The sequence below is a fragment of the Trichechus manatus genome, unplaced genomic scaffold (assembly GCF_000243295.1).
Source record: "Trichechus manatus latirostris isolate Lorelei unplaced genomic scaffold, TriManLat1.0 scaffold00127, whole genome shotgun sequence".
Taxonomy (NCBI): domain Eukaryota; kingdom Metazoa; phylum Chordata; class Mammalia; order Sirenia; family Trichechidae; genus Trichechus; species Trichechus manatus.
In genome coordinates, this window is record NW_004444063.1 from 3,940,725 (window position 1) to 3,951,734 (window position 11,010).

General features: G+C 35.9%; 1 protein-coding gene across 1 annotated transcript in view; it reads right to left on the reverse strand.

Annotated features, from left to right (window-relative positions):
* SEC24A (SEC24 homolog A, COPII coat complex component) overlaps positions 1-11,010 on the reverse strand; it is an 82,333-nt gene that overhangs the window by 5,355 nt on the left and 65,968 nt on the right. Inside the window, exons 17-21 of the mRNA XM_004384711.2 lie at positions 9,879-9,989; positions 8,338-8,513; positions 6,111-6,248; positions 682-786; positions 288-380 (exon numbers count right to left, since the gene is read on the reverse strand). Of these exons, the coding sequence (XP_004384768.1) occupies positions 288-380; positions 682-786; positions 6,111-6,248; positions 8,338-8,513; positions 9,879-9,989 (623 nt within the window). The remainder of the gene's footprint in view (positions 1-287; positions 381-681; positions 787-6,110; positions 6,249-8,337; positions 8,514-9,878; positions 9,990-11,010) is intronic.

Consider the following 11,010-nt stretch of genomic DNA (forward strand, 5'->3'; position numbering starts at 1 on the left):
CAGCACACTTTTTTTTGTCATTAACTAAATTCACTCCTCTCTAAAATAGTAACTATTAATATTCTATACATAAGAACATCTAAGTCAATGACACAAAGTAATCTAAAGAATGCTACTAAAATATGGGTATTCTCAGTTGGAAGAGAAGTACGATCTGTAAAGACATTTTCCTTTTTAAAAAACTCTTGGGACTATGTTCTGATTTCATAATAGGATATTCATGTCTTTGTCACCTTTGAAATACCCTTTGAATCTACTTTATAATCACTATAGTGAAATAACCTTACCATAGTCTGTGGAATTGATGCATAGTTTTGAACTCCTAGAACTTGGCTGAGAAAATTCTGTCCGCAATTTTTTCCAACCCAAAGCATCATTACCTGGCGGACACGAAAAAGAAATCTTTTGAGATACTGTAACATTGAAGTCTGTTCACTCACTTTTACCACTGTACGTGTTTTAAAATATCAAAAGATGAGTAAGTTTAGTGATGAGATATTATATGCTTGGCATGAAAGGAGGCTATGGAGGGAGAATGCAGGCTAGTACAAAATACAAAATATATAGGTTAAAGAGTACATCATCTGTTCAGGAAGAAAAATATTAAGGGAAATGAAGCCAAATGCTAAAAAGGTACAGTAATAGGCAGAGAGAAGAGTCAGGTTCAGTTAAACTACTTACAAAGCCTGCATCCATGAGGAAAGCTCCATCCCTGCTCAGCTTCTCCACTGAAAGCTGAAGAATAGGGGGCTGAGGTATGGTTCTATCATTGATATTGAGTGCTCCCTAAGGAATTAAGTAAAAGATTAAAGCTTTTAGATGCAGGTAATATGGAGTCACAGTTAAACAAACAAACAGAAAAATGTATTAATGAATGCTCCCTCCAAGAGTTTGGGCCAAGTATTCACATTTCAATATAAAGAAGATGAATAAATATTTATCATTTATCTGAACAAAGCCACTGTGAATCTCAATAAAGCCAAATTAACCTTTAATCTTAACTACTGTTTTAAAAAAACTAATGCAATATGCTTAGTTTTGGTTTACAGTGATAAAAAAATCACATTGATTTATTGCTGTCAAAAGTTTTGTACACCTGTAATAAGTTGAATTGCCAAAAGTTGTGTGATATATTTACAACAAAAAGAAAAAAAAAAAGAGTAGCTGCTGAGGTTGCTTATGTACAACCAAACACCTCATGGGATTTGGCCCCCTGGTTAGGAGATTTAGGGTCATGGTTTCATGAGCCATCCCAGTTAATTGGCCTAATAATGTGCTTAATGCATCCATTCTATCTCCTAGTTCATTGCATAGTGCCTGGGGTCTTAAAAACTTGCAAGCAGCCATTCAGCGCACAACAGCTGGTCTCTATTTGCCTGAGCAACAGAGGAAGGAGAGTCAGGAATAGAAGGATGATATGGAATGTGTGGCTAACTGCCTCCATGAACAACTGCCTCCTTTGCCATGAGACCTGAAGAAATGGATGGTGCCTGGCTATCATTACCGAACATTTTGATAAGAATTCCCTAGAATAATCCTGATCAAAAGGGGGAAAATTCAGAAGAGAATTTTAAATTCCCATGGAATCCAGACTTTCTAGAGCCGTGGAGGCTGGATGAACCCCTGAAACCACTGCCCTGAGATAATAGTTAAACCTTAAACCAAAAATATTCCCTGAAGTCTTCTTAAAACCAAACAATAGTTTAGCTTAACTAGTAAAAAATAGCCACCTTGATCACTGCTCTTTTAAGATCTATGTGGCATCAAACTGAAAACCGTGGAAACTTAGAGGGCAGTAAGTTTATGTTAACAGGGGAGGAACAACTCAGAAAAGGAGGGTGAGAATGGTGGCACAACTCAAAGAATGTAATCAATGTCCCTGAATTGTACACGTAGATATTATTGAATTGATGTATGTTCTGCTGTGTATATTCTCAACAGCAACAACTATAAAAAAAAAAACTAATGCAATCTAGTATCCTGGAACAGATAAATAATATTAGTGAAACCCAAATCAAGCCTGGAATTTAGTTAATAATAGTGTATCAATGTTGGTTTCTTGGTTTTTACAAATGTACCATGGTTATACAAGATTTTTAACAATAGGAGAAAACTAGGTGAGGGATATATGAGAACTTTTTCTGTATAATATTTGCAACTTTTATTAGAATCTAAAATTATTCCAAAATAAAAACTTTAGAGGAGAGAGAGAAAATATGAGATAATATATTTCTTTCAAATGCAAGCAAAAATCTATAAATTGGCTCAGATCAGACCTTGCTTGGTTTGAAGTCATATGCACATCCTGAGGCAAGGAAAAACATCTAATGTAAATGAAATTTTAATAGTTCTTTCCAATTTGACATTTATTTATTAAAGCCAGAAATGGAAAATGCTCATTTATAATGGCTTTAGCACTGTTATCTGAAAATATTTACAAAGTCTTAAAAAATTTCATAACTATTCATTTTGAATCAAAAATAAACTTAGATACTTAAACTAGGTGCTTAATTAAACCTTACCCAAGGGAGGAAGTGAAATACAGACCTAGCGTATACCCTAGGGATATTAATATTATGTGAATATGGATGGTTAAAAGTGGAAACACTGTGTAGTCCAATAATAGTAGGATGGTTTAATGACTTCATAAAGTCAGTAAAATATATCTTTTAAAAAAATGTTTATGCACATGGAAATACACTTAATATGATGACAATGATGACGATGATCGTGACAGTGGTGGTGGTGGTGATAATAGCTACCTACTACTTATGTGGTGTTTATTTTAGCCAGGCATTATTCTAAGAGTTTTTCATATATTAATTCATTGAATGTTCAAAACTACAAAAACAGCAGGATTCACATAATATGACCACAATTAAGTAAAGCAGACAAAAACTAGGCATGGAAAATAAAGACAGGAAGAAAGTTTACCTGTAGAGGACATTTATTGTTCTGTCCTTCCAGCATCCTTTGTTCCCGCACTCCCCATTATTTGAGAGACCTGTTCTTCCCACTTTAGTGGTGAGGCTTTAGTTTTATAGAGGCTATTAATCACAGTACCTTAAGACCTCTGGTCTTGGGGAAGGTGGGGGACAGAATAGAGACTATAACCCAAATACAGCCTATCAGAAATGTTCCCTTGAGGCTTTCTAATGTGAACTAAAAACAGAGAGCCCTGTCTTTCTTAGGCTGTGAGGAAGAAAAGCTATCAGTGGTTGTTTTCTAGTCTCTAGACTAGTCTTATTTCAGAAGGCTATGTGAAAGAATGAAGCTCACATGAAGAGTTCTGAATCCAACGTTTTAGTAGATCCAGGGTCTAGTTCTACTCTTGCCTTTCCTGTGGTTTGTTTTTGAGTACCATTCCAGTCCCCTTTCTGCCTAAGCTTACTTACAACCAAAAGAGCGTGTTTTTTTTTTTCAATTGTGCTTTTGGTGAAAGTAGACAGAGCAAATTAGTTTCTCATTAAACAGTTAATACACAATTGTTTTGTGACACTGGCGGCCAACCCCATGACGTGTGAACACTCTCCCCTTCTCCATCCCGGGTTCCCTGTTTCCATTCGTCCAGTTTTCCTGTCCCTTCCTGCCTTCTCATCTTTGCTCCTGGGCTGGTATGCCCATTTAGCCTCATACACATGATTGAACTACGAAGCATGTTCCTCACATGTGTTACTGTTTACCCTATAGACTTGTCTAATCTTCGGCTGAAGGGTGAACCTTAGGAGTGACTTCAGTACTGAGTTAAAAGGGTGTCCGGGGGCCATAGTCTTGGGGTTTCTCCAGTCTCTGTCAGATCAGCAAGTCTGGTCTTTTTTTTTTTTCTGAATCTGAATTTTGTATTACATTCTTCTATTGCTCTGTCTGGGACCCTCTATTGTGATTCCTGTCAGAGTGGTCAATGGTGGTAGACAGGCACCATCTAGTTGTTCTGGGCTCACTCTGGTGGAAGCAGTGGTAGTTGTGGTCCACTACTCCTTTGGACTAATCTTTCCCTTGTGTCCTTGGTTTTCTTCATTCTCCCTTGCTCCAGCCAGAATAGGACTAGTAGATGTATCACAGATGGCCGCTTGCAAACTTTTAAGACCCCAGACACTACCCATCACAATCAGATGTAAAACATCTTCTTTATAAACCATGTTATGCCAATTGAGCTATATGTCCCCCAAGACCATGATCCCCATCCCGCAGCCCAGTATAACTCAGTCCCTCAGGGAATCTAGATGTGTCTGTGAATCTTCTATGACTTTGCCTTAGTCAAGTTGTGCTGACTTCCCCTGTATTGTGTACTGTCTTACCCACCAAAGTTACCAGTTATCTACAATTCTAGTTAGTGCCTTTCCCTCTCTACCCCTCCCCTCCCTCATAACCATCAGAGACTGTTTCTGTGTGTAAATCTTTTCCTCAGTTTTTATAATTGACTACACTCAGCATAACGCCCACCAGAGTCATCCATCTCGTGGGGTGTTTTGCAGATTCATCATTCTTTATCACTGCATAGTATTCCATTGTGCGTACGTACCATAGTTTATCCATTCATCTGTTGATGGGCACCTAGGTTGTTTCCATTTTTTTGCTGTTGTGAATAATGCTGCAATGAACATGGGCGTGCGTATGTCTATTCGTGTGATGGCTCTCATTTCTCTGGGATATATTCCTAGAAGTGAGACAGCTGGACCGTATGGTATTTCTGAGATAGCTGGACCGTATGGTATTTCTACTTCTAGCTTTTTAAGGAAGCGCCATATCGTTTTCCAAAATGGAAAAGTACCATTTTGCATTCCCACCATCAGTGCATATGAGTTCCAATCTCCCTGCAGCCTCTCCAACATTTGTTATTTTCTGTTTTTTTGATTCATTCTAGTAATGTTGGGGTGAGATGGTACTGTATTGTAGTTTTGAACTGCATTTCTCTAATGGCTAGTGATCACGAGTATTTCCTCATGTGACTGTCAGCCGCCTGAATGTCTTCGTTGGTGAAGTGTCTGTTTACATCCTTTGCCCATTTTTTAATTGGATTATTTGTCATTCTGTTGTAGAGGTGTTGGATTTTTCTACAGATTTTAGAGATTAGACCTTTGTTGGATATGTCATAGCCAAAAATTTTTTCCCAGTCGGTAGGTTCTCTTTTTACTCTTTTGGTGAAGTGTTTTGGGAAGTGTTTAATTTTTAGAAAATCCCAGTTATCTAGCTTATCTTCTGGTGTTTGTGTACTGTTAGTTATGGTTTATATCCTATTTATGCTGTACATTAAGGCCTCAAGCATTGACAAGAGTCTTGATAGATATACCACTGATATGTTAATAATGCTTGGATGAAGGTATAAATGATTTTTTTTTTCTTCCTGGTGTTTTCTATATTATAAACATACAATATTTAAAATTTATATTTTTATGTTAATTTTCTACTTTTTAATGTGAGAAAAGGGTACACCCAGTTATCTGGACTTGCAAAACACAGGATTAATGTACAGTTATTATTTTTGTACTACAAACACAATAATGTTATCAATAGTTTTGGGTTTGCTATGAAGTTACCTTAAATTTCCTTGGCAAATTCTCCCTTATATATGCATGATTTCCTAAATTTCCTTGAAATGTTTTTAACCAAAATATTATTTCCAACTTATGTTCCTAGCTTGCTCATAATTTTAGAAAGAAAAATGTATGAGTTAACATTTTCATGCTATGGCTTTAACTCAGGTAAATTTCCTATCGAGGGCAAATAATGTTATAATCTAAACAGTTTTTTTTTTTTTAATTCAAGGACACTGTTACACTGAAAATTGACCTGGGATATTCAGACGTAATTTCAATCCCAGGATATTACTTTGAGAATAATTTGTTTAAATAAATAAATAATTGGTTGCCCTGGCCAATTTGTCAATCTCCTCATTTACTTAGATATGCTCTAGAGATCTGTCTTAGGAAATTTAAATGAAAGGCACTATTTTCAAGTGTGTCACTAAACCAAAATTTCTTTACTCAGATCTACCAAAGGAATAAAATATAAAGTTTTAAATAACAAACCCTTTCTCATTTCTGCACTCAGTTCAATATAATTAGGCTTATAAACCTTCAAGTACAAGCCACTAAAAAAAGCAATCTTACCTCATCTGAGAGATTGTCAACTCTATACAAACTGGGATGAGTTGATAGCATAAGGTAAACCAGGGGCTGATTTTTCACTTGACACATAGCAAAAATGCGTTCATCTAGACGAGCATTTGTCCCAGTTTGGAATGATTTCTGTAACAAAAAGTAAATCCCCCAACCCAAGAGAGAAAATATATTTAAAAAATACGTAAAGAACTTTACAGATACTTTATCAGAAGAATATCTTCAGATAATATTAGCAAATTTACTGTTATTCTTTGAAATATATCACATCTATTAAACTGTGGCTATTTCACACGAAAAAGTCTTGAGAAATTAATTACCTGACCATGGCAAAGGCATCTGATCTCTTTGGTGTCTATTTCCTATTAAGTAAAATAGATCTAAACACCCTATCTACCATCTACCATATAGTGATAGTCATGTTAACAATCTAAGCAACCCCAAGAGAAGGATCAAGTTATACTGCAGATGACAAAATAAAGGCCCAAATAAATAAATATTGGGTGATGGCTAAAGGTGGTTGTCTTTGTTTCTCCCACAATTAGAGAAATTAAGGAATGCAACAAAACTTACAGATCAATAGGACAATAAATAAATAAAAATGAAGACAGCTGTTTATTAGCAGAACAGAGTAAATAAGTAATTGTAAGATATAACTGATACATCAGCTTCTTGGAGAATCACAAAGTTTTGAGTTAAAATTTTAAGCATTTAAATTGATGGAAAAAGCAAAAAGAGGTAGAGAGAACAGCAGTGAAATTATGCATTAAAACAAATATACTAACTATAGATAAAGAAAGATTATAAAAGGCTCTTAAGACTTTTGAAATGGTACATGGATAGTCATTAAGAAAAAGAGTGCCATGGGAAATGAATGAAAAAAAGATCCACTTATTGATTAAAAAATGAATACCACTATATATTAGGAGGAATCCCCGGTGGTGCAAATGGTTAACACACTCAGCTGCTAACTGAAAGGTTGGAGGTTCAAGTCTACCCAGAGATGCCGTGGAAGAAAGGCCTGGTGATCTACTTACAAAACATCAGCCACTGAAAACCTTATGGAGCACAGCTCTACTCTGACACACATGGGGCCACCATGAGTCAGAATCAACTTGAGGGTAACTGTTCCAGGTGCTGGGACACAGTGGTGAATGAAAAAGATTAAAATCCCTGACCAAGTAAAGCAGAGGTAGAAAATAAATAGGTAAAATATGTCAGTGGTAAGTGCTAAGGAAAAAAGGAGGGAAGAGCGATAAAGAATGTCCGGGTAGGGGTAGGATGAGGTGGAGAGAAAGAGTTGCATATTAAACAGGGAGAACAGAAGAGGAAAGCCTCAGTGAAAAGACAGCATTTGAAGAAAAACTTGAGGGAGAGGGAACAGCTCAGATTTGTATATGTTAAAATTCAAATATTTATTTAATTTTTATGAGCTTACATTATATTCAGAAGTAAAAATACTTAATTTGAGCAAAAGAAACTAGGGTTGTAGATTCAAAAGCCATTCAGATTAAGGAGTAGCAGGTTGCCCTTCTCACCTGGAAGAGACCACATACAGACAGGTTGGGCTGATTTTGGATATTGGAAAAATAAGCCTTCTCCACCAGTCCAGAGTTTTCTTTTTAGGGGGGTGGGGTTGGAGAGGGAGGGATAGACATAAATAGTAAGTATCAAATGAAAAACCCTATAGCAAAGCTATGCACAAAGAGCTGCAGGACCACAGAAGAAAAGGCAACTGCCAGAGAAGTAACATTTGAGCTTAAAGAGAAAGATAGGGAAATGCATTCTAGGCCGTAGAAATAGGTACATAGGTATCAGAAAGCATATCTAGGGAAAATTAAGAAATTTAATGTGACCAAGATAATGCAGGGAGCTGGACACAGCCATAAAGAGTCTCATGTGTGAACTCCTGCTTCAAAATATACTATTCTTATTTTGGAAAACTGGAAAATTGCTCATCATTTGAATCTTCAATAACATTACTGAACACTTATGTAATAAGCATCTCTTATGAACAAGCCATGTGTTTTAAAACAGCTATCTGTAAACTTCTTTGGTCATAAATCTGTTCAAAGTTCAAATAAGAGCTAAGGTCCCTGTCCTCAGAAAATGTAACTGGCATAAATTTTCACAATGTTTACGGGTTCAAAGGATAAAATATTTGGCATTTAACATTTTCTCTATGTTACTTTCTGTTTTTTTTTTTCTTTTGCCTTACCTGTTTAAGGAGAGCCAACACAAAGAGTGGGAAAAGTCGCAAAGAAAAAGGAACCATGAGTCCAGGCTGCTGATTACTTAGGACTGAAGAACGGTAAGCTGAAAGAGAGTCTATGACGGCATTCACTAGGGCATCACGAGCATCACTCAGACTGGCAGTAACAGACCTGTCAACAGCTAATCGAGGTGGAGGTAGAGGCAAAGAGAAACAAGGTAAAGGCTTAGCAACGTCACTGTTAAGGATAGAAAAGGTTATTTACAAAAATTATTCAAAGTCTTTCTCCAGCTGATTACATACACAAGGAGCCAAAACATAGCAATTAAAAGCACATGCTTTGGAGAATCAAACCAAACAGCATTGAAATGTTACTCTGCTACTTCCTAGCTGTATGACAATTTGGCAAGTATCAAGCTTTCTGAGCTTCAGTTTCCTTATCTGTAAAATGGGAAAACTGTATTTCACTGACTCTAAGATGCTACTGATTATAATCTACCACTTTATTTTATATATCACTGAGATAGAAAAAATGCTGCAATTAAACACAATGCTTTCTTATCACACAGAATTTTTATTTTATACTTATTGAAAGAGCTCACAGGGAACTATTTACACAGATTTCCATCATCTATCCTGCCACTCTGTTTGTATGCCTTTCTGCATATATAAAATGTTTTCTTTTCCTATTTGAATGCAAGCTAATAAACCCACTGGCAGTCTTCCTTGAAAGAGAAAGGATGCAAGAACCAAACTGGTGTTAAGCTGTATGTATTTGAAAAGGGAAACAAAAAAATCAAGAAAGCAACTATATTTGAGATGGAAACAAAGAGGTAGAGATATTAGTAAATTCTCTGCTAGTCCACATAATTTGGCCAAAGCTGCAAACCTATGTGTGGTAGTAAACTGGTTTTCAATCCCAAATTCCATGACTCCAAGTCTAATGATTTTTACAGTACATTGCTATCTCTTGTAATCCAAGTTATAGAGCTTATAAAAAAGCTATTAAGTACTAGTATTAAGCACTAAGTGAGAAAAGGTTATTTAAGTCCAGAAGAGATAAATCTATAGAGACAGAAAATAGCTCAGAGGTTGCATAGGCCAGTGGGGGAAGTTGGGGAAGTAAGCAGTGACTACTAACAGGCATGAGGTTTCTTTTTGGAGTGATAGAAATGCTCTAAAATGACACTGTGCTGACGGCTGCACAACTCTGTAAATATACTAAGAACAATAGAATTGTACACTTAAAATGAATGAAATATTATGGTATAGAAATTATACATCAACAAAGATGTTTAAACAGATGATAAGGTCATTTACTTAAAACACATCACAGGCACAAACACACACAAGGAAAAAATATTCTTTCTTATCATGGAATACTATCATCTACAGAAGAGCCTTTCATTCAAGTAATTATTTAACAGGCACTCGTGGAATCAAAAACATTTAAATCCTTAAAGCTAATTATTTAAAGAAAAATGAAACTACGTAGCTTTGTCTAATTGTATTACTTGCAAAATACAACGCGTGATAATAACTCTTACCCATATTGGCCAGTAACCCTGAAATTGCTTGAATATCAGCTCCAAGAAAGACTTCATTCAGAGTTGAAACTACTGGCAAACACAAAGTATGGACACGAATTCTTCGTTCACCTTTGGGGAAAAAAATAGATGACGGTAAAGAACAACTATATAAAAACTGTTTATATAAAAGTCATTTGGAGAAATCACTTCTTTTCAATTTAGAACTCAACAGGGTTATATAGTAAGCAGAGATTGTATCAACAGTTTAATGCATAAAACCTGTGAAGTTTTAAAGACACAAGCTAAAATTCAAAAGATGGAAAAAAATATATCAAGCAAACAACACTCCAAAAAGAGCAGGAGTGGCAATATTAATCTCTGACAAAACACACTTTAAAACAAACTCTAACAGCAGTGAAAAGAGAGATAGACAGCTCCACAGTAGTAGCTTCACTTTCGGTGAAGGACAGAACATCCAGAAAGAAGCTCAACAAAGACACAGAAGAGCTAAATGCTACAATCAACCAACTTGATCTCAGACATATACTGAACACTCCACCCAGCAGCAACCAAGTATACTTTCTTTTCCAACGCACATGGAACATTCTCCAGAATAGACCACATATTAGGCCATAAAGCAAGTCTTAACAAAATCCAAAGCACCAAAATATTACAAAGCATCTTTTCTGACCAAAAAGCCATAAAAGTAGAAATCAACAACACAAAAAGCAAGGAAAAAAATCAAACACATGGAAACTAAACAACACCTGGCTCAAAAACTACAGGGTTATAGAAGAAATTAAGGATGGAAAAAACAAATTAATAGAATCAAATGAGAATGAAAATACATCCTACCAGAACCTTTGGGACACAGCAAAAGCAGTGTTCAGAGGTTAGCTTATAGCAATAAATGCACACATCCAAAAAGAAGAAAGGGCCAGAATCAAAACATTAACCCTACAACTGCAACAAGTAGAAAGGGAGCAGCAAAATAAGCCCTTAGGTGCCAGAAGAAAGGAAATAATAAGAATTAGAGCAGAATTAAATGAAAGAGAGAATAGAAAAACAATTGAAAGAGTTAACAAGACCAAAAGCTGGTTCTCTGAAAAGATCAACAAAATTGATAAACCACTGGCCAAACTGACAAAAG